The sequence below is a fragment of the Phycodurus eques genome, chromosome 9 (assembly GCF_024500275.1).
Source record: "Phycodurus eques isolate BA_2022a chromosome 9, UOR_Pequ_1.1, whole genome shotgun sequence".
NCBI lineage: Eukaryota > Metazoa > Chordata > Actinopteri > Syngnathiformes > Syngnathidae > Phycodurus > Phycodurus eques.
The window spans coordinates 8,152,053-8,175,222 of record NC_084533.1 but is presented as its reverse complement, the minus strand read 5'-3'; the positions used below and the strand labels follow the sequence as shown (position 1 = coordinate 8,175,222).

The 23,170-nt window shown below is 41.0% G+C and overlaps 1 protein-coding gene across 4 annotated transcripts in view; it reads right to left on the bottom strand.

Annotated features, from left to right (window-relative positions):
* Positions 1–1,861: 1,861 nt before the first annotated feature.
* ccdc88b (coiled-coil domain containing 88B) overlaps positions 1,862–23,170 on the bottom strand; it is a 55,082-nt gene continuing 33,773 nt past the window's right edge. For 3 of the 4 annotated variants that reach the window (XM_061685543.1, XM_061685545.1, XM_061685544.1), the window contains 8 exons: positions 22,969–23,130; positions 20,990–21,267; positions 19,548–19,691; positions 17,530–17,716; positions 10,293–10,438; positions 7,200–7,307; positions 5,906–6,051; positions 1,862–2,654 (listed from right to left, as the gene is read on the bottom strand). In XM_061685543.1, the coding sequence (XP_061541527.1) occupies positions 2,278–2,654; positions 5,906–6,051; positions 7,200–7,307; positions 10,293–10,438; positions 17,530–17,716; positions 19,548–19,691; positions 20,990–21,267; positions 22,969–23,130 (1,548 nt within the window). In that variant the 3' untranslated portion in view covers positions 1,862–2,277. Of the gene's footprint in view, positions 2,655–5,905; positions 6,052–7,199; positions 7,308–10,292; positions 10,439–16,188; positions 16,381–17,529; positions 17,717–19,547; positions 19,692–20,989; positions 21,268–22,968; positions 23,131–23,170 lie in introns of those variants that run through there. The other variant, XM_061685546.1, reaches the window with a different exon arrangement.

Sequence of the window (23,170 nt, the reverse complement as noted above, 5' to 3'; positions counted from 1 at the left end):
CTGATCAGGATTCTGGCTTGTTTTGTGAGCTCGTCAGCTATTCCATTGTGTATTCTACACGCAAATGCACAGACCTTTAAAGAAAAGAAAAACAATGAAATCATCCATTAATTCATTTTCTAAAGCGTTTGTCCTCATAAGGGCGAGCCGGGAGCTAATCCCAATTTGGCCATGTAAGGTACACTCTGGAATGGCCGCCAGTCAATCACGGTTCACATATAAGAAAAAGAAAACACCTGTTGAAAATGTAGAGCCCTCAATTAAATGCATGTTTGTGGAAAGTGGGAGGAGGGGGGAGTACTCCGAGAAAACCTGCGCAGGCCCAGGCAGAACATGCAAAGACCACACAGGAGAACTGAGCTGAGATTGGAATGCAGAATGGTGGCCTAGAGGGTGCTCTCAGGAGCTGGAGCCAGGTTCGCTGGTTAGTCTGCGTGTAAGCGTCTGCGTGTGAGTTGTGGTCGACAGCAGACCCTTGCGAGTGTTCTTATTTTGCACCCCAAATTTTTGTTCCGAACACATAATGAGAAGTCAACCGAATGACGGCTCGTAACTTGAAAAACTCTTAAGTTGGCGTACTCGTAAGTCAAGGCACCACTGTACAGCAAAAAAAATGTATCATGGATTTTTTAGATTGATACATTCTTTCTTTTCCATTTTATCTCACTGTGAGAAAAGGTTTCTTGTAAGCTGTCCCTCTTTTGTAAGAGCCCCCTGCCATGTACAGTTCTGTAATGGCACCACTGCCCCCTCCCTCATCTGTCTTTGAGTGGCAGCTCTGCACCCGAACCATTTGGTGCAAGTGAGTCATGAGATCATTTAGCATGAGACTGCTGACTGACTTTACAGGAGCCCTAAAATGAACCTCATGTGAGCCAGATGGCCCAGGTTTCTCCCTGTTGATCCAACTGCGCACTCATGCAGCAAAAAGATAAGGCTGCAAAAGGAGATGAGGAGATGTTTCTTCCTTTGAAGCCCGCCTTGACACTTAAATAAAGTGGCGCAACCTTTATTCGATGCGTCACTTTCACAGAGCTTAATTTCTCCTTGTTTCCGAGTTAATATTCCACATGATGAGCAAGCACCTGGGCTCTAATAAGCTTCCCCTTTTTACCTTGAAGTGAGCCAACTCGGAGCAGATCAATCAGCGGCGGAAGCCGGGACATTTGAGATAATCCTATAAAGGTTTATTGCAGACGAGATGACGCAGTGCGAGCGTGGTGCTGCTTAAGTGCACTTGTCTGCTCCACTTGAACGCTTCTTTCACTGCTTAGCTACGGTACGAGACACTTAATTAATGCACAGGTGCTCAACGACCAGGATGCCACTTGGAACATGAAAAGGAATTCCAAAAGGCTTAGAAAACAATAGTATTCCACTTTAAATACTTACTTCCATGAAAATACTATGATTATTTTTTTTTTTTTGGGCGTATACTCTGCGATCTAATGACGACTTGTTTTAGTTCGTAGTGGTGAATAATAGCACTGCATTTTGCGTCAACCAATTAGCTAAATGTGATAACCAAAATATTGGGAACAGCCTGCAGTCCGATGCAGTACAGTTCTACACCACTGCAAACTATCCAACCATTTTCTATGTTACTTAACCTCATTCGGGTCACAGGTGAACTTGGGCCTTTCCCAGCTGAATTCAGGTGAGCGGCGGTGAACACCCTGGACTGGTCGGCAATCGGTCGCAGGGCGCAGATGGAGAAAACAAGCACTCACCAATGCACAATTAAGAGTTTTCAATATACCCAACATGCATTTTTTGGGGAATGTGCGAGGAACCCGCAGTACCTGCAGAAAACCCATGAAAGCTCAGGGAGAACGTGCAATCGCTACACAGTAACGCCAGAGCCTGGATTTGACCCCTCAAACTCAGAACTGTGAGGCAGATGTGCTAACCACTTGGGCACTGTGCTGCCTCCACTGCCAACTCCAACCAACCACCATAGTCAACACTTTGTTAAATCAATCAGTGTTGTATATATTTATTTATATTTATCTTGATGAAAAATAATATAACAGTTTTGGGGAGGGCGAAGTACATAAAAAGGTCATCAGTTAGTATGAGTATTCAAAATACTGTGACAAATGTGCATTTAGAGAGTAAACTTTTCAGAAATATGTCTTAAAGCAATAGTTAAATACAAATAAAGGGAGTCAAGTCCATGATTAAATTCTTTCTAAGAGGTCATTGCTGGAAAGTTGATGATCTACAAGACAGAGAAGACTAATATTGCATCATATCCGACTTCATCGCCTATTAGCTTCATCTTGTGTCGTTGTTGCCCTCCTCCTCCATACCTCCGCTTGTCTTCTCCTCGGGGGTCCCCTGACTACTCTGTTTGGCCTCCGCCTCCTGCTGGGGAGCGCTAGTTTCATCACGCTCTTGCTCCCAGAAGACCGTGGAGGTGTTCTGACCAGAGAGAAGGCGGTGGAGAGGCGGGGTCTTTTGGTCGCCCGGACTGAAGGATTGAGAAGCTCCGGCGCCAACTCGGGTCAAACCCCAACCGTGACGGGATCCCAGTTTACGACGACCCCTAGAGCCGCTGCGTGGGACCAGATTAGTGGGAGAAGAAATCTCCGGCTCTGTGTGGAGTGGAGCTTTTCTCAAGGGACATGGGGAACCTGGAGCACTGCAAGGATCTGCAAAATGAGAGGAATACAAAAATCCTTATTACAAATATAATCTTTATTTATAATGCAGAAAACAAATTGATCTTGAATGAATTGCAGTGATTGTACGTTATTGAGGTCTTTATAAACGTATAATCCAATGACAAAATGTAGCCTGAGGCACTGGTGTCAAACTCAAGGCGGGGGAGTCAGCTCTGACCCACCACATTAATTTGTGTGGCCCACTACAGCGACCCTCCTCTCCAGCTCCCCTGAATAGACCTTACCAGGGAGACAGAGGAGTGTGATCCCCCTGTAGTTGGAACACACCCTCCGGTCCCCCTTCTTAAAAAGGGGGACCACCACCCCAGTCTGCCAATCCAGAGGCACTGTTCCAAATTCTTTCTACAAGGCTGCAGTCAGACGTCCTCACCATTGTGTAAATCATGCCTTAGTTATGCTACTGTATGCTGAGACCCATGGGTGATTTCCCATGATGCACCCAGCTGCTGTCGCCTCTTTCCCCTCTGCATATTTACGCAAACACACCTCAATATTATAGATTAGTAACTCGGGTGCTACTGTCACCATTATTCTTAGTATTACTATCATAATTATATACAGGGTGTCCTGTAAGTTTCACATAGGAAAAATATATATATTTTTTTATTTACAGTATATAATATGCTCTACAGGTATATGACTACCATTGTTTTGAAATCACAGTTAAATGCGTGTCCTCCATTGAAATCTTAATGTTAACATAAGAGATTTTTCCTTCCCAGTTTACTTTCAGCAACATGGTGCGCCATGTCTTTATGATGTTCACTTGCATCAGTGACAGGTTCCAAATGCTTAGAAGAGTTGGCTTAGTCATGTGTAGTGGCCTCCCAGATCCCCAGAGCTCACTCCGCTTGATTTTTATCTTTGGGGCCACGTAAAGACAAAACATAAATCATCTCAAGGAACTTATCACCAACACCACTACATACATAAGTCAGTGTGCTAATACGTGTTCCTCAGTAATGGCCATGCAACGAAATGTGTTTTCAAAATAATGGTAGTCATGTTGCGCATATTATATGAACTAAATGATTTTCATAAAAAGTACATTTTTCCTTCTTACAGTCTGTCTGAAAATTTCACTTTTCAAAGATAATAATGCTCAGTTTTGATTTCCGCTGTCAGAGAGGTTGCTCTTTATTATTGGTGTTTATAACGCACTGTAACATTTGAATAAATAGCAATGCATCAGAATTAACTGGTAAGTTGTCACAATATCTATAAACACATTTTTGCAGTGATGGTCACTATACTGGTAGTACAGTACTTTCATTCATTCATCTTCCGTTCCGTTTATCCTCACGAGGGTCGCGGGCTGCTGGAGCCTATCCCAGCTACCTTCGAACTGGTCGCCATCCAATCGCAGGGCACATAGAAACAAACAACCATTCACACTCACATTTAACTCTTTGCTCTTGTTTTTTTCTCTCGTTTGTTTTCCATCTCTTTGTGTTCTGGCTGGCACCTAGCCAGCCACGGGCTGGCCTCGGCCACCGCTCCCCCCTTACTTCTCTTTATCATTATTAGTGTTATTTTCGCTCTTTAGTTAGACCCTTTTGTGTGTTTCCCTCTAGATCCCTTGTAGATGTCATTAAATATTCTATAAAATTCCACTCATGGTTGTATTTTGTGTGTGTTCTGAGTGTTTTAAGTAAGCCTCTGTCATCTAGAACTCAAAATTTCATAAAGTGTAGCAACCTTCAGACTACGAGACTGATAAAGTTTCTCGTCACTTTCCCTAATTTTATACACATGAAAAGTGACATGGGTCCCCTTTACGAGACAGATTAGTTTGATTTTATCGATTAAGCTTAAAATTACACTAAACCGGAAGTAATGCAGGCGTTAACCTTCCTTTGTATCTTTTCCAAAATGGATTACTTTTTTATTTAACCCTTTATTTACAATAGGTTTCTCTCTTGATCTATTAGTCATGTTAGACATTTTGATATTTTTTATGCATCAAAACCACCCTGTGTCATTCAACTTTTACTCCTCTCAGACAATCCAATGAGTAATCAGTGTAATTCAATGAAGAATATGATTGCCTTTTGATAGCGCTGCATTAATTCATATAAGAAGTCAATTGTACACACGGTTGAGGAGGTAAAGATTAAAGCAGAAGCTAATAATAAATTGACGACTGATCTCAGCGGAGGTTTATTTATACAAAGACTCCTTTTCAGCTTATCAAAGACAGACTTAACCACTGCCATTAGCGCCTTAAGGGACCCTCTTTGCTCACTGCGTTAATTGCAAGTTTCCAACTGGGGCCATTTTGGATAAAGTTGATCATGCTATTATTCTTACAGGCAGGAGAGCGCTCACTGTGACTATAAACAAGTGGCATTCTTTTGATGCAGAAATTTAAAAAAATAAACCGGATCGGTGTCATTGGCGTCCCGGGGAAATGTACCTGTATAGTTGTACAATAAAAACCATCAAATTAACTGTAAAGTATTTTTTTTTATTAATCAAAGTGTCCTGCACATTCATCTGATTAAATATTTTAAAAATACAATCTATTTTAAAAATACAATCTAAACTAACTTGAACACAGGAAAAAAAATTTGTATTTGTTGCCTGTCCCCGATTAAATCAATTAGACTTTACCATGAAATATAATAATTTCATTCCTTAAGAAATGTTTTTTTATGTATATTTGTGTTGCTCCTCTTCCCAACTACATACATTCATCCATTTTCCATACCGCATATCCTCACTAGGGTCGCGGACGTGCTAGTCCCTATCCCAGCTGACTCTGGGCGAGAGGCGGGGGGCACCCTGAACTGGTCGCCATACGATCGTAGGAAGAAGTGTTTGGATATGAAGTACCGGTAATCTTTCAATGTTGCACACAAAACGAGTGAGAACTGATGAGCAGGCAAGTGTTTGCAGAGCAGAGGAAATGACGTGTGTAGTAGTCCTTTCCATCGGAACAGTGACAATAATAGACTTAAATGCTGCCTGCAGATTTTCATTTAAAATCTCTGCAAGTAGATTACAATGTCAGAATGCATAAAGGAAAAATTAAGTCCTGCAAATCCTTGCAACCACACGAGGGAAGATTTAAGAAGAAAGGAGTGCAATGGGTGTCAAGCTCACTTGCTAGTCATGAGGTGATGTCTATGCATGCCTGTGGCCGCACTTGATGGGGGCAAGCGTGTTAGAATATCCTTACGAAAGGCAGACAGAGCATTGGGGTGTGCGGCCCTCACCGCGCCGAGGTGTGTCTGATGTAAATTGGGCTCCGTCGGCTAGGTTGTCCACGCTGCCGGCGGCCGTGACGAGGCCGCGTCCCTCTCGCGCTCCTCCCCGGGGTTTGATGAGCTTTTTCATCTGGTCTGCAATCCAGTTAGATTTCCTTCGAGGGCAGAGAGTGCACAGTGAAAAGCTAATATGATGGTTCACACAATGCAGTGGGCAGCATGAAAATGTGTTCAGGATGGGAGTAAAATGCTCCTTACATACTACATAGTAAGATATGGTTTGGCATGGGATATTATTACAGTATACAGGCAAGTCCCAACTTTAGAATCACGCGCCCACAGTGCAGTACCACGTTGAGCTACAAGGTCTACACCACTGATGTCTACTGAAAAAGATGTAGTGTAATTAAGAGCAATAAGGAGAGGCAGAAAAGGTCCTCAACTGCTCTCCAGTAATAGTTCCCACAGAACTGTTCGTTGTTTTAAGTAAAGAGACGCTACAATTCAATAAATAACAAATAGTGTAAATAGCATTTTTTGGACGAAAATCAAATGTTTTCCGGACTTTTTTTTAACCACGTCAATCACAAACACTATTATATTTGTGATTGGATGATTGAGGAGGTGGAGGCGGCATTTCCTCCTAGAACAGATTTCCGCCTTACGCTGTGGAGTAAACTAGTCTTCAGCTTGTAGCCAAGCGTTATATAGTCAAAGATCTTCATGCAGCACAACATAGATCATTCCGTTTGTCCATACAGACCGTTTGCAAACCAAAAATAATACGCAACTAGAGGTGAGTTTTACACAAATTTTATACGTGTGTGTTTAAGTAGCAGGTATTAAAAGCTTTATAATTCCCGTAACATATATTTTAATATACTTTAGCCTGACGATGGTGTTGGCATGTTAGCATCTTAGCGTTAAGCTAGCGAACTTCTATTATTATAAGGTTTGATTCTACATGTTTGTGTAAATATATGTTTAATTCTCTTTTGTTTTATGTATCACTTTTAAAGTAGACTTCAACTGGGAGTGACAAATTAACAGCTTGAAGCAAGCATGCATTGCCTCTATATTTGGAGAACTGTGTGAGCAAGAGGGTGAGAACAGGTGCTGAGGGAGGGGTGCCAGTTTCACACAGCACAGAACACAGAGGAGCAGTGTTGCTATGAAATCTGCCGACTTTTTTTCCTCAAAAGCGACTAGCTGCACTTTCTTGTGACTTTGGATGGGTTGTTGTTGTTTTTTTTCAATCAGTGTCACAAAAGGGATTGTGTTCGACTGTGTTATTGAACAGTACTTGGCCTTCCAAGGCGAAGGTGGCACGTAGGGCTCCAGAACTCTGTATTGGTCCATAATCTTTTCCACCAGCTTCTGCTTCTCCCGACGAAGCTCGCTCAGCTTCTCCCTGAAGGAGAACACAAAGTATCAGCACCAACATTTTGTGCATTTATTGTCATTGTGTGTGTCCGTGGAAATATCCTATCAATAACATCGATCAAATGACTTTTGCTGTGCTGTTTTTAAGGCTGGAGTACACAATAAAAGTTGTCTTAGTGCTGCTGATCAAGGTTTCAGGCACGCACAAAGTAGAACAGAGCTGAAAAATAGCCTGCAACTGCAGACCTGTCTTGGATGAAAAACGGCCCGGGATAAAATAACAGTGAAGCAAAAAGTCGCTGACTCTATGAGCTGTCTGTTAGTTGCCGCGATTCGACTGTGGGCGGAGAAGCTCAGCCATGTTAAGAGAGGTCAGCGGGGTTCAGCGCTGGAAAGTGGAACGTAAACTTTAGTATTGAGGCCCCTGTTTATTCTTGTGCTAGCAGTGAGGCTCTATTGTGAAGAATGTCAGGCACTTGAAACTTATGTGGGAGTTCATATTTATAGACTCTTATTTTTCCCAGAGGATGCAGCACACTTTACTGGTCTTTATCGTAAAAAATAACTTTCAAACATCTTCTCCAGAGCGGTGCAATTTTGTCCCCAAAACACTCAATAGACTGAAAATTTGGTGTTCGGGCTCCTGTTCATTCCTGAATTATACAGATAAACTCCCACAAAAGTATTTCAATGGTGAAGTCAGTGCCTTTGTTTTTGCGATAGACTGAAAACATCCATCCATCCATTTTCTGAGCCGCTTCTCCTCACTAGTGTCGCAGGCGTGCTGCAGCCTATCCCAGCTATCATCGGGCAGGAGGTGGGGTACACCGTGAACTGGTTGCCAGCCAATCGCAGGGCACATACAACCAAATTTGCACTCACATTCACACCTACGGGCAATTTAGAGTTGTCAATTAACCTACCATGCATGTTTTTGGGATGTGGGAGGAAACCGGAGTGCCCGGAGAAACTCCACACAGGCGGGGCTGGGGATTGAACCCGTGTCCTCAGAACTGTGAGGCAGATGTGCTAACCAGTCGGCTATTATTATTTAAATCTGGATCACATATATAAAAAAACTAATGTTTCGGTGAGCAAGTGCCTTTTGTTAGAATAATACAATTTGTCATGTGAGCAAAAGTATTGCCATACATGACTGACAGGTGTGTTTTGTTGCAATTGTGTCCTAATATAATGATTATTCAAACAAAAAAAATGGCACTGAATTTCTACACCGTGTGAGATTTGGGTTTTGCCTGTGAATACTTTACTAGCTTGAGGCGTTTCCGGCATTAAAACCAGAGACCTGTCTATGGGTGGAAAAACAAGCAATTGTGAAGCTGAGAAAAAAATGGAAAAGCAATCAGATTGCACAACCATTTGGAATGTCCCAAAGGTGTTACTAAGTAACATACGGTGAATGGGTAACTAAAGGAAAACAGTAGCAGTTGAATGAAACTTATGTAGAACTATGAAGACCCTAAAAAAAAAAACATCTCGCTGCAGCACCATTCAGAGGGCAGGAGTGAAGGTCATAAACATGAACTAAAGTACAGATGCTTCAGGATAAGATGCTAATCATTCATGAATAATTGGAAGATGAGGCTGGAATTTGCAAAACAAATACAGAAATGAGCCTCAAATATTATGGGAGAAAGCATTATGAACTGATGAACCACAAATCAACTTTTACTAAAGTGAGGGCAGCAAACATAACATTTTGTCTGCCAAGTTAAAGAAAGATGTAACTAAACTGATTGGGAGAACCCTTCATCATGCAGTAAGAAATATGCAGACTTAAACCCTATGAAGCATGCATTTTAGTTGCTCAAGGAGACTTCAAGGGAGTCACTCCCCGAAACAAACATTTGAAAGTGGCTGTGGTGAAAGCTTAGAAATGTTTTGTTGTGTCAGTTGCTTACAGGCTTGATGCAAGTCTTATTCACTTCTGTCTATTTTAATTGTTCCAATACATTTGCTCACCTAATGTTATAAATAATGCTCTATATCTATCTCTCTCTACAAATATATCCCTTTAAATAATCTGGTAAATTGCGTATCAGCTCTAGATCTCTAGCTACAGTACTTGATCTGTTGTCTCATAGTCCTCTTTTAATGTTAAACCCAAATGTTTTGAATGTGCAGAACAAAAAGGAATTGGCCTCAGTGTTCCAATACTTTCTGAGGAAAGTGTGATTTCAGAAGAAAACAAATCATCATGCAATTTAGTTTTTATAATGGAACTGTCTTTGTCCCTTTTTGTTATTTTTGAGAGATTAATTTGTCATCTGTGACATTGAATATATTTCTGTCGATGATTGCTATTAAATGGCTTTTCTAACAACAGATATGAAGATTGCACGAGGTTTAAAATAAACACAACCACTGGCCACTTCATTCATCTATGTCCAAAACAAATGCTGCATCAAAACGATTTTCTTGATACAAAAAACAAATATGTTTTATTGAGACTCTTGGAAACATTAACAATATGTTTATTATTGTAGTTTGTACTGGTTTGCTGTAGCTATTTATTTGCAGGACCTTTTCTTTTCAAGGAGCAAAATTAAAGCACAATCAGAATTAAAAAAAATAACAGCTGTAAAAAATTGGGAGGGCAATAATGTAATTTGGGAGCAATGTGACTCATTAGTTTTACAGGGTGAAGCAGCTCTGCATGATCGCTATTAGTTCTGGATAATCTGGAACAAGCCTATTTAACATTTAAAAGCACCACTGCTGAGGGCTGTGGAACTGTGAAACTGTTTCCTCACACACTCAGACCTCCACACGTGTATGTAGGCTGTGCCGCATATGAAAACACACACTCGCACACAACCACCGAAAGTCACACGTCCATTCACATACATTATGTACTATTTGCTGCTTGTAGCTTTAATTCTGTCAATCCTGTTAAGAAGCCCTGCAGCCCAAGTGACAAGACCTGATTTACTTTTCAATCCACTCGATCCTCTCTTGTCAGCTCCGTGTACGTGTGTGTATGTGCACTAACTGATATTCTTTCTGCTGCGTATAGTGCTGGTCACGGCGCTCCACGCTCTGCTCCAGTAAGGCCCGGTTCTCCTTCAGCAGACTGCGGTTCTGTTCGGCTAAATGTCGGTTCTCCTCCTCCATGTTCCCCTTAAGCTGGGTCAATAGCTGTGCGCACACACACACGAACAAGACCACAACACACTGAGTCTTCACAAAATATACAGTGGTCCGTTATGAGTTTAATTCGTTCCATGACCATGCTCGTAACTCAAAACACCCATATCTCAAATCATCTTTTCCCATTGAAATGAATGGAAAGGCAATTAATCAGTTCCAGCCTTCCCCATAAAAAAGAACAAAAAAATGATTGGAACGTGTATTTTAAGGAGGAAAGATAGCACTCCATAATATTGTACTTTATAAAGCCAGACAGTAATGACAATTAAATAGAATTAGAAAATAATGAAAAAATTTTTTATCACACACACCACACTGTTTTGGCCACTCTTTGGCGGTGAGCGCTCAAATGCAGAAAACGTTGTACGCACAAAAATATCCAGATGTATGAATCTGTGCGGCGGCACGGTGGTCGACTGGTTAGAATCTTGGATGGCAGTTTGTCAGATAAAGGTGTTTTGCTGAGCCTGCAAGCTTGATCTTAACCGCTGAGCCGTAGTCATCAGTTCCTGCGTTGATTGGCTGTTTGCATAATCAGCATGCTTGGTAAAAAAGTGACAGCTGATGTTGTAGTCCTCTAAAACCACAATGGTTTCTTAAGAAATTAGACATACAGCCTTTGACCGGACTTCAGAGAAAAGGTATTTTGTAGTCCATTCCATATGCAACACTCGGCACTGACTGTCGACTTTTCTTTTTTCTTTGGCCCACTCATGGTTGAAGAAGGGTTCAGAGCAGGAGCAGAGTAAACCAGAACAGCCAAAGTCAAGTCAATGTATCACTGTACCTACTGTGCTACCTGGTGGAACAACTCGGCTTTACAGGACAAGGTTAAATGAATTTAGTCATGATTTTGATATGATTTGGGCGATTCTGTACCAAACTTTGGCATGCCGGATTGAAATGAACAATGGGCCGGATTTGGCCCGCTGGCCGTAGTTTCCCCCCGAGATAGACACCTTGATATACTGCTGAGGCGTAATTATGATGGGCAGACATTGCCTCTTTGCAGCAGCCAATCATATTGCAGTTGGGCATTTCCTGCCTTGAGCTCAAGTAGAATCTCAACTCCTCTTTGAGGTGCTCACTGTGGCACTAATATTAGTCATTCTATACAGAGGATACAGAGTAATGACTGTGAGTACTGTAATACTGTCTGTCTACATTTGTTGCTGAACCATGTGTTCAATCTGTTGCTTAAAGGGTTAAAGCACCGCAAAATAGGTGCTAGTTATCATTAGCATTGAGCTAGGAAAAGCGTTTCATTAGGCAGTTTTTTGCCTGTTTTAAATAAGCTATAATTGTCTTTGTTTTATGTTTAGTTTGACAGTAAACTTTAACTAGGCGTGGCAATAGCTTAAAGCCTCTTTTTTGATGACTATTTGCTAAACCTCTGCTTTTTGTGAAGTGAGTTGAATTGAGGTCACTGCCACCATACAGCGCTTGTACTGGATCTCAAGTTTGCGGTCGCAAGTCAAAATGAAAAAAATCGGTCGGACGATGGCTCGTGTCTAAAAAAAAAAAAAATAAAAAAAAAGTCACTCGTATATCTCAAGGCACAACTCCAAAATTCCCCCCAAAAAGGGCCCTCTGCTCTAATAGACGTGACATCGTTTTTTCCTCCCCCTCAAGTGGCTTTCTTTTCCATTACTTTTCCACAACACACACTGACTGCAGAGGAGACGTGGCATCTGTAAAGCTGAGTTTGGGAGTTTAAAAGGAAAGTGCTCCTTTATGCATTCAGTCCATCAGTCACGCTAACTGGAAGAGCGCGTGCCACGTTGTGGGGGGAGAGGAATTGAACAGAAAGCTTTTAAAGTGTATTTATTTGATGAAACAACAGAGTAGTGTCCAGAAAAGTAATAAAGAAAAATACAGCAACCTCGAGCTACCCTTTAGTGATTGACAGATGCTGTAATACATTGGAGAAATAAAATAAAAGTTTGTCTGTGTGTGCCCTGCGATTGGCTGGCGACCAGTTCAAGGTGTAGCCCGCCTCTCGCCCAGAGTCAGCGGAGATAGGCGCCAGCACACCCGCGACCCTAGTGAGGATAAGCGGTACGGAAAATGGATGGATGTATGGTTTGTATATATCAGGGATGTCCAAGCGTTTTTTTCACCAAGGGCTACATACAGGAAAGTGGAAGGAAGAAAAAGGCCACTTTGTTGCATTTTTCTCACACATTCTAAAACCAACATATACGAAGCAGTTAAATGGATGGAGAGTAAGGACGATGTATGGAGGAGTAATGGAGCGGGACGAGAGCCGGTGCTGAACTAAAGTCAAGGGCAGCAAGAGAGAGGACTAAATGGGAGGGAAATGAACTGTTCCTTCTGCATGCAGGTTACTCGCCAATGGATGAGCTAACAGCTGTCTGAAAATTGCCATTGTCTGTTTACATTTAAACTTCTATTGCTGCAAAGTGATGCACGATGTAATTGCGAGATTATAAATTCACCATCCCGGCGCCTTCATACTGGTCACCGGAGACATTTTCCTCCCTCTCACTGACGAACAAATTCACACAACATGGCGATTGGCACAGGGGAAGTCCAGAATTTTGTTCCCTCTTGTTGCACAAATTCTAAACTGAAGGGAGCTTTTCTTATATACTTCAAAGACAAAACATTTGTTTGTTTTAAAATGTTTTTGTTATTTATTTATGTATATGCTTATTGTTGTTCTTGGGTTTTATTAAGACTTGTATTATTATTACTATTATTAATAATAATATCATTATCATCATTGTGTTTTATGTTCGATCTTATGGACAACATTTTTTTTATAGAAGGGGCCTATTAAAACGTGTGATAACTTGTGAGATTCCAAATGTATTTTAATTGAATTTAAATTTCTTGTATTTACAGTATGTGTGAGCTCTTCTAACATTTAACTTTATTTTTTAATGAAAGTATCATGACATCTTGTAGTTTAAGATTAATTTCATTTTTAAAATAATTTCAAATAAAAAGTGAGCTATTGTAAAAAAAAATTTTTTACATTTTTATTTTTTATTTAAAATAAATGTCAACATTTTAACTTAAATTAAAAAAAAAAAAACATGGCTCCCATCAGTAGGTTTTGAGTTATTATACATGGCAGGCCAATATAAAACATGCAGCAGGCCGGACGGACACCCCTGTTGTGTATTAAAGTGAAAAGATGATACATAAATTACAGTAAATGTTTTTTTAAGTATTATTTATTTGTGTGGAAAAATGTTATGGTTTCATTCATTATAAAAATGGATTTGTATAAGGCATCCCCCTCATAAAGCCTTTATCCATCATAGAAGCCTGGTGTTCTCTATGAATAAACATTCCCAGCCACTATATAAAGAACTATATTATGTCAGTTCATTCGGTAGCTAGCGTTTACACAACAATGACCTAGAAATGGAACATGCCAGGTCAGTCGTTTTCTGCATCTGTGCTTTCACCACTTTGGAATACACAATACAAGCACAAGACCCCCTTTTTTAATCAATCATTCTATTAATTACAGCTCAAAGTGTCAAACAACCTCCCCCATCTTTGGGAGGAATCTACAATATTGTCTTATGGCACTGATGATTTTCTCATTCACATTTCTCTCCCCGACCGTTAGCAGCACCGCAGCAGGTTTGTTGTGAGTCTGAACACACTCCAAACATTGCATTAAAAGCACCGCGCCATGGCATTCTGCCACTATTTATTGGCTTTCCGTCATGCATTATGGAAACGTAGAAAAGAAGGGAAATAAGAGCTGAAAGGAATAATTCAATGGCTATAGAGAATGAAAAGCTGCTTGCTGCCTGGCACCGGGAGAAAACTTGAATTGATTAATACCGAAGCTAATTTGTCGAGTTTGACAAGCCAAGTGTGCGTTATTGGTCAGTTTGAATAATTCAGAAAAACATGCCCAACCCTGGCATAGTTTTTGGTGTTTCTCGTCTATTAGCACACCAAATGTTTTTCATTAGAGGAGCAGGTTGAGGCAGCCTATCAAAACATCTCCCGCTTGGCTCCTTTATGGAAAGTCAATTTGCACATCTGTAATCCCTCAGGCGACTTCAGACTTCAGTGTGCCGGGAGCATTTTCAATACTTAGCCATAGTTTGACAGCCTTACGCAGAAGATTAAGGCTGATTTGAAGTTAGTTCTACAAATCACTTTTCTTCATGTGTCAAAGCTGACGTCAGCTTTTATCAGGTGTGAGGGAAGTCTGCTCTGATGAGATGCTAATGATTCCGCCCTGACCACGGCTATGTAAAACAGCCTCTAAAACCTGCCATAAATTTCTAATATGTTTGGTTTAATTGCCCAATAATGCTTCAAATAAATTACTTTTATTATTCCGAGAGTGTAATGTTTCTAAGTGTCTCCACCGTGAAGCATTAAATCCTTCTTTGCATGCAAATGTTCAATTGGCAACTGCAATATTAAACACCCGAGTGCAACTGCGGTCTGAAGGTGTGTGTGTGTGTGTGTGTGTGTGTGTGTGTGTGTACGTACGTACGTGCTTCCCAGCTTGCTTTACTACACTTGTGGGTTCTGTGAGATTTATGGGTAGCAAATACTAGAGCCCACACATTAAATGGTTGTTGTAGTTAAGACTGGAATTGTGGAATTGCGCAGTGAAGTAGCCGTAAGGGATAAGTGGGCGTATTGCTCCAGGGCTCCCCCTACAGTTGTGAAGGTTAATTTACCTTTGAGGTCAATACAATTCGACAGTGGTCTCGCAACATCATTCTTGTTTACAAGCGGGCAAGTTATGTATTGTCGAGACGTTTGTTGCTGAACGGCTCAAGAAAAAGATGCCTTTTAATTTTCTAGCTTGTGTAGTGGCACTCCCCACAGAGGGTACAAGTCATGTTTTGTGCATGAATAATTCACTCGATATTAAAGTTAAGTCATTTGGATATCTAATATGTTTATTATGGCGGCTGTATTTTGCAACAAAACTGAGCATAATTATTCGGTTTGTTCGTGAGGATTATGTAAAAACTGGACAACCTATTTTCACAAAACGTTTTAGAGCACTGGTCACATTTGGTCTTTTTGGTTATTAGCTGTAGCAGCATGGTGGGCGACTGGTTAGAGCATCTGCCTCACAGTTCTGAGGACCGGGGTTCAATCCCCCCCCCGTGGAGTTTGTATGTTCTCCCCGTCCCTGCGTGGGTTTTCTCTGGGCACTCCGGTTTCCCCCTAATTCCCAAAAACATGCATGGTAGGTTAATTGAAGACTCTAAATTGCCCTTAGGTGTGAATGTGAGTGCGAATGGTTGGTCGTTTCTATGTGCCCTGCGATTGGCTGGCAACCAGTTCAGGGTGTACCCCGCCTCCTGCCCGATGATAGCTGGGATAGGCTCCAGCACTCCCGCGACCTGTGTGAGGATAAGCAGCTCAGAAAATGGATGGATGGTTATTAGCTGTGTCATGGTTAAAAAAAAACACTTTTTCCCTCATCCCACAAATGTGCCCCTGAACAGCAGGCTCATGTGGTATAGAACAGTGTTTCCCAACTTTTATTACATCAAGGCATACCTCCAAACAAAAATATCGGAAAAAGTCGATACATTTAATTGTTCTGCTTGTCACGATACGCCGCTGACATTTGATCACAAGTGTCAAAGTCAAGGCCCAGAAGTCAGGTCCGGCCCACTGCAACCTTACAGTGTGTCTACTTCATGTTTCTTGCTAAATAGATTTCAATAGACAATAGTTGTATTCAAGTGACTCAACTTACAAGTTTTATGAGACACCCACCATTGTTAGGTCAATTTTTTTGCTTTGACTTGAGAGGAAATATTTGAGATACGAGCACTTTATGGTGGTAATGAACACAACTCACTCCACAAGAAGCAGCGGATAGGGAGATAGTGAACAATTCTTCCAAAGCGAGGCTTCAAGCAGTTTAATGCCACTTCCACTTGATGTTTACTGTCAAACTAAATATAAAAAAAGAGAATTACACATTGTGTATTAAAAACAACCACAAGCTTTGCTTTAGATAAGTCTGTTTAGCATAATACTCACAAACAATGCAAAATGCCATAGACGGGCTATCGAATACCATCAGTGTTGCGGTGTTAAAACAACTTAAGCAACGGATATTTGATCCCAAATAGTGCTGCAACACCTAATGGAACAATACTCACAGGCATATATTCTTTATCCTCTGCGAAGAACAACTAATATTACTGTGGCATGCTGAGGAGCTTTGACTGGCTCCTTGTACAGGTATATCTGTATGTCTGTATAATACTGCCCCCTTGTGGCTAAGACACACACACCAGAAGAAGCAGTACAATGTCCATTGATTTGAAGCAACAAAAATGTTGCTAAACCTTGTTGCTTTACATTCTATTTAATTATGACATTAGTGTATGTTTTGATAAAGTACAATATTATAGAGTGCCTGTTTTTCTTTTTACAGAACATAATATAAACACGTTTTTGGCGGGGAAGCCGGACGGATTAATGGCATTGCCATTCATTTCAATGAGGAAAGATGATATAAAATAGGAGTGTTTTGAGTTAGGACTGTCGTCACAGAATGAATTAATCTCAAGGCACCGCTGTACTGTACAGTAAAAACAATCAAATGCAGGGGCAATGGCGTAAATGTAAAACTGAGATAATACATTCATATGGTTTTCATAGTCATAACAGCCCTCTGAGGGAGCAACGATGATGCAGCCTGAGACGAAAATGTGTTTGACAACCCTGGCATAGATAGGGTAGATGACCAAAGATATATTATTTGTACCAAGTGAATTGTTTTCGCACCAATCAAATAAAATTGGATAATTTCTCTGGTTGGGAATCACTGGCGTCAAAATTAAATGGCTTGCTGTTACAGTCCACTCGCATTGGGGCCTAGTGGGACAGTGACTGACCAGATCCAGCGGATGAAGCTGCTGTCTAAAAATCCTGCTGCGTGTTTCAAAAAGCATTGATTTTTTTTACTGGAGTGGAACATCATCAATCAAATGTTTTGAATTAATTGGCTTTGTTGGAGGTCTTTGAGTTCAATTATCACAGTAACACTATTGTAGTGGTCTGCGAGAGGATGCACACGTGTGTTGGGTTGATACCTGATATTGGCTGGTGAGGCGGGCGTTGCTGAGGTCCAGACTCTGGTTGGCTTCCCTCAGGGTGCTGAGCTCCCCCTCCAGACGAGTCCTCTCCAGCAGTGAGGTGCTCAGCTCCCCCCTCAGCAAGGAGCCCTGAGCCAGCAGCTCTGCCTGTGATGCTACCATCTCCTTATGCTGGGCCTGGAGCCTGAACACACACAGGGGCTTTAATCAATGCTCATGTCCTGCAGTGTGTGTTGGATCATGTGCTATTTACATTTAACTAATTAGTATATTATTACAAGACACAATGAGTCATACACAAAGTTATATTTGATATCTTATATCAGTTTTTAAATGATTTAAGATCACACTCTGGTTTTAATCTATTGTCTGCAAAGCAGTATGTTTATTTAGGTAAGCTACCATCTTTTGTTTGTTTTTTTTTGCTGATGTTCATTCACATCAATCTTATTTTTCTGCACACTCAGCCCAACTCCCACGCCTCTAAAAAAAAAAAAAAAAAAAGTAATGAAAAATAAATTCTATGCGGCCCGGTACTAAATGGCCTGACCAGCCTGGTGGTTGAAGACCTCTGCTCTACAGTATTGTACTTTATAAAATCATATCGTAATAGCATCATGAAATACAATGTAAAGAGTTCAAAAGGTTTGTCAATATCAGTCCGTTGCAGCTCCTTCTGGTGTGAAAAACCTGACCATAGGGTGGCAGTATATCACAGAATAATAATAATTCCAGAATAATAATACCAAAGAATAAGACTTTCCCAACTACTTTAAATGACTCAGTAACTACAATAATTTAAGTAATTTCATCATTATCATAATTTCTTAGAGGATAAAAAAAATATGCCTCTGAGTATTATATTGTCTGTCAACATGTGTTGCTGCACTTTTTGGGTTACGATATCCATTGCTTATTATGACAGCGCCAAATAGATGCTATTCGTTAGTCCGTCAATGGGGTTTCCCATAACGTGTTAGCATTAGGTTAGCAGAAAGGCAAAGTTATGTGGTTGTTTGAAATCCAAAGTGTGCGTTTTTTTCTTTATCTATGTTTTGTTTGACAGTAAACTTGAACTGGGAGTAGGATTAAACAGTTTGAAGAATGCTTCACTATCTGCCAAAATGCTGCTTGTTGTGAAGTGAGTTGAGCTGAGTTCATACAGTGTTCTCAAATATTTGCTTGCAAGTCAAAGCTAGAAATCGTCCAAACGACAGCTACTATTTTGAAAAACACATGGCGGGTGACTTGTAACTCAAAGCACTACGTTATACTGAAATAAGGATATTGTCCCAATGTACTCACCAATGTGAATGTGATGACTTTCTCTTGTATGAATGGCAACAGATGGCTGCACAAGTTAACAATAATGATGTACCTTCTGCCATCCAGTGGAAAAGGTAATTGTTCTGCATGACACTATACGTCACTGGCATAGATATAGTCGATGAACAAAGACAGATTATTTGTATTAACTCAATAATAATTTGACTTAAGTGAAATCGGATCATTTCCCGCAGTACACCTGATGATCTGGGACAGTGTTGTAAATCATTGCTTTTGAAAATAGATGCTAATTAACTAGTCTAAGGGGCACATTTGAAACTGCAGACCTGCTATTAGTTAAATAGCACTCCCAACCAGAACATGAGGACATTGTTCTCCAGTTGGGCACATGATCATTAGTAAGGTGTCATTTATCAGTTCTATCATTGTGATGGTGACAACCAACAATGTATTGTCATAAAAGAATTGCCCTCCAGCTTGTACTGAAAGATATGTATACAGTACAAATCATTTCTAATTGTATTGAAAATGGGTGTATGGATGCTGTCCGTTCCTGTTCCTGCATCTTGATTTGTTTTTCCTTGCTGCTACTGTTTAGCGCCCACGTCAATGAGCAATGCACACTGCATTTGCATTGAACTCACTTCCTCTTTTTTGTCCTTTGATCCATTGCAAAGCAATAATGTCAAGAGTTTAAAAGTGAGAGCGCACATATAAGTATTTGTCACCTCTCACTGTCTTCTTTCAGCCTCTCCAGCTCTCGTTCACGCTCCAATCTCCTCTGGGCTTCTGCTTCCATCTCCGCTCTCTCCATTTTCATCTCTCGCTCTCTCTCCTCCAGCTGGCTTTTAGCATCCAGCAGCTCTTTGTAGCTATGCAATGTAACACACACACACACACACACACACACACACACCGCATTAGCACAGCTTGGCAGACAAACCAATTGTGTGTGAACGCTGAGAAATTCTGTTCCAGAGCAAAAATGCTAAAGAAAATGAACTGTACACTGGTTAATGCATCATAGCATATCATACCAATGGCAATAGCAAAAGGGATGACATGAACCTGATTGGATGCTGGATGTAGGTGATTTGAGTTGATGGCGTGACATTACTGCGTCATTGTTTTCCCATAGTGGATAAGTGTGAGAAAAGTCATAACTCAGTTCTATTAAGCAAGAACACGGTTAGAAAGCACAGTAAAACTAACCGAGAACCATTTTTTGACACACAATACCACTAGTGTAAAATGCTTGTCTCTCAGCATTTAGATTTAGCAATTCGGTAGACTGAGTGCTTATATTTTAGAATAGACAAAAGTTTTTCTCAGCATTCATGAAATACATTTTGATGCACAATAGCAGCATGGTGAATGATTGTCTCTCAGCATTCACACGCACAATAAAGTCTTTATTTTGAGCGCTTATCTTTCAGCATTCACAAAATGAATGAAAACTGTAGGATTCCAATTTTTCCTAATCTTTGTCTGTTGGGTGATTTAAAAGGTATAGATCTTCCAAATAAACATGCTCAACCAATAGCATAAGAGTTTTGTCTTTCCGACACATACAGCATCCCGTGACCCTGTGGTGTGAATGATTGCTTCTCAGCATTTACATTAAGTTATTGATGCATAATTGCAGTTGTGTGAATGTTTATCACACACAAAATAACAACATTAGTGTGCAAGCTTCTGTCTCACATTCACATCATGCATTACAACAATACAGTTATTGACACAATAATGGCAGTAGTGTGAGTGCTTGTCTCTCAGCATTCACAAAATAAATAATGTGACATATGATGGCATATGTGAAAGCTCGTCTCTCAGCACATTTTTGACGCATAATAGTAGTGCGAGCGCTTGTCTTTCAGCATTCATATAGTAATTTTTTGACACAAAATGGCATGTGTGTGCTTTTCTTTCAGCATTCTCAATAGGCAGTGGTTTGATGCACACAAGCATTAGTATGAGTGTTTATTTTTCAGCATCATCATTAAGGCAAATGCATGACTCTCACCAATCACACAATAAATAATTTGACATATGATGGCATATGTGTGAATGTTTTTCTCTCTGCTCTCACACAAAAAAATTGGGATGTGCATTAGCATTATTGTGAGTCAGCACTCCGACAATTAGCAGCAGTAAGTCTGCTTGTGTGTACCTGGACTCCAGCTCCCTGTGTTGTGCTTCCAGACTGCGGCTGGTGCTTCGTAGGCGAGAGTGTTTGTCTAGAAGTTCCTCTAGCTCTGTCTCCTGACGCTGCTGCAACGCCGTCAAACGCTCATGGTCCCGCCTTAGGGTTTCCATCCTGGCCGCCGACTCCTCCCGCTCCCGTGCCCACACATTAGACTCCGCCTCCAGTGCCGCACACCGGGCTTCTCTCTCGCTGTGGCGCGCCTGCACTGCTGCATGCTGAGAGTTCACGTTTGCTTGTTCCACCTGTTTGTATGTACAGTATGTATGGGTTTGACTAGCAAAACACGACTGTTGCGATCCCCACACAATAATTATTAGATAAATATTGTTTGGTTTATGTTTGATGATTTATGTGGGACAGTTGTGCGCTGTTGTACTGCATTTTTATATAGCATTGATAGTTTCTGTAATTGCAACGTGATAGTGGGGGACATTAGACACATTCACTGCCATTGACGGCTTTAGAAGTCAAATATCCATGTTAATTGGGAAGGCTGGCAGTGAATGAGTTTAAGGGGTTGATTAAGTCAGTAAGTCCACACTGCAGGCCCACCAGTTACCAAATGCTCGGCCTGCCATTGTGTAGTACAAGTTGTAGTCGTAGAATGTCAAAGTAGAATACACCGAGAATGACAGACCCTGGATTTTGAGAGTGCTACAAAGTCAATAATAAGTGTTGTTACCATGAGAAATTTTAAATAAAACTTCATCTGACAAGCCACTAAACTGACATATTTGTGTTTGTCTGCTAAGACTGAAGTACTGCTTGCCAATTATAGAAGACAGCGTCAGTTTATGGCAGCAAGGTAGATGAGTGGTTAGCACATCTGCCAAATACAATAATTCTGAGCTTCTGGGTTTGAATCACAGCTCTAGCCTTACCATGTGGAATTTGGACGCTCTACCCATGCTTGGATAGGCTTTCTGGGGGCTTCCTCCCACATTCCAAAAACATGCGCGTCAGGTTCATTAAAGACTCTAAATTGTCCATAGGTGTGAATGTGAATTGTTTAAGTACTACTATCCAGTAAGAAAACTCATAGTGTGGATTTCAGCATATATGAGTATGGGTAGTTGCAAGAAAGTGTTTGCGCATATGTCTTCTTATAGCGTGTATGTTTGTAGCATGTTCAATCAAAGTGTCAATGTTAAAGTTCCCCTCAAGGGGACTAATAAAGGGCTCTTCTCTTTCATTAAAACACATTGTGATGGTTGGCTCAGCCGTGTCCTAAATCATGCCTTAGTTTTATGTTGCCATAGGTCCAGACTGCCTAGGGAATTTTTCCACACCATCCTCTCAATCTCTATCTGTTCACATCCATAATGCTGTTTGTGTGCGCGATTAACTTGTTTTTCCTTTCTCCCTTCTCGTAACTGCTCCTGCCCTTAAGGCTGCAATCAACAATGCTACATCCCCTATTATTGTTTTATTAATAAAAATAGTAGTAGTAGTAATATTCTCAGTTGTCCTAGTAATTTGAGGTTAGCAGGAGCCTATCCCATCGGACTTTGGGCATGAGGTAGGGTACTCCCCGCTACATAATCAAAGGGCACATATAGACAAACAACCAATCAAACTCACACCGATGAACAATTTAGGCTAGTCTTCAGCGAGCCTAACATGCACGTTTTTGAAACGTGGAAGGAAGCCAGTGTAGCTGGAGAAATTTTACACAAGCACAGGGAGAACATGTGAACTGCACACAGGAGAGGTGGAGCTGAGATTAAAACCCAGAACTTTATAACTGTGAGCCAGACGTGCTAACCACTCCCCACCCTACTGTCCCTATTGTTTGTATTGCCTGTTATAATAATAATAATTATATATATATATATATATATATATATATATATATATATAATGCCAGCTGATATAGGGCTGAAATATGATGCATCCCTTCTTCCTTGCTCATGCTCTCTCTCTCCCCCCGTGTGTTCTTTCACCTGTAGCTGAGTGTTGAGCATCTGCAGTCGAGTACACGAGTCCTGCAGGCTGAGCGAGTGTCGGCGTAGAGCTTCCTGCTGCTCCCTCAGGTGCTCACACGTCTCCTGGGACTGAGACAGACGCAACAACAAAGCCTCCTGTCCTGCAAGCGCCACGGCTCTCTGAGCGGATGTGATCAGAGTGGGGAAACAAAGAAAGCAG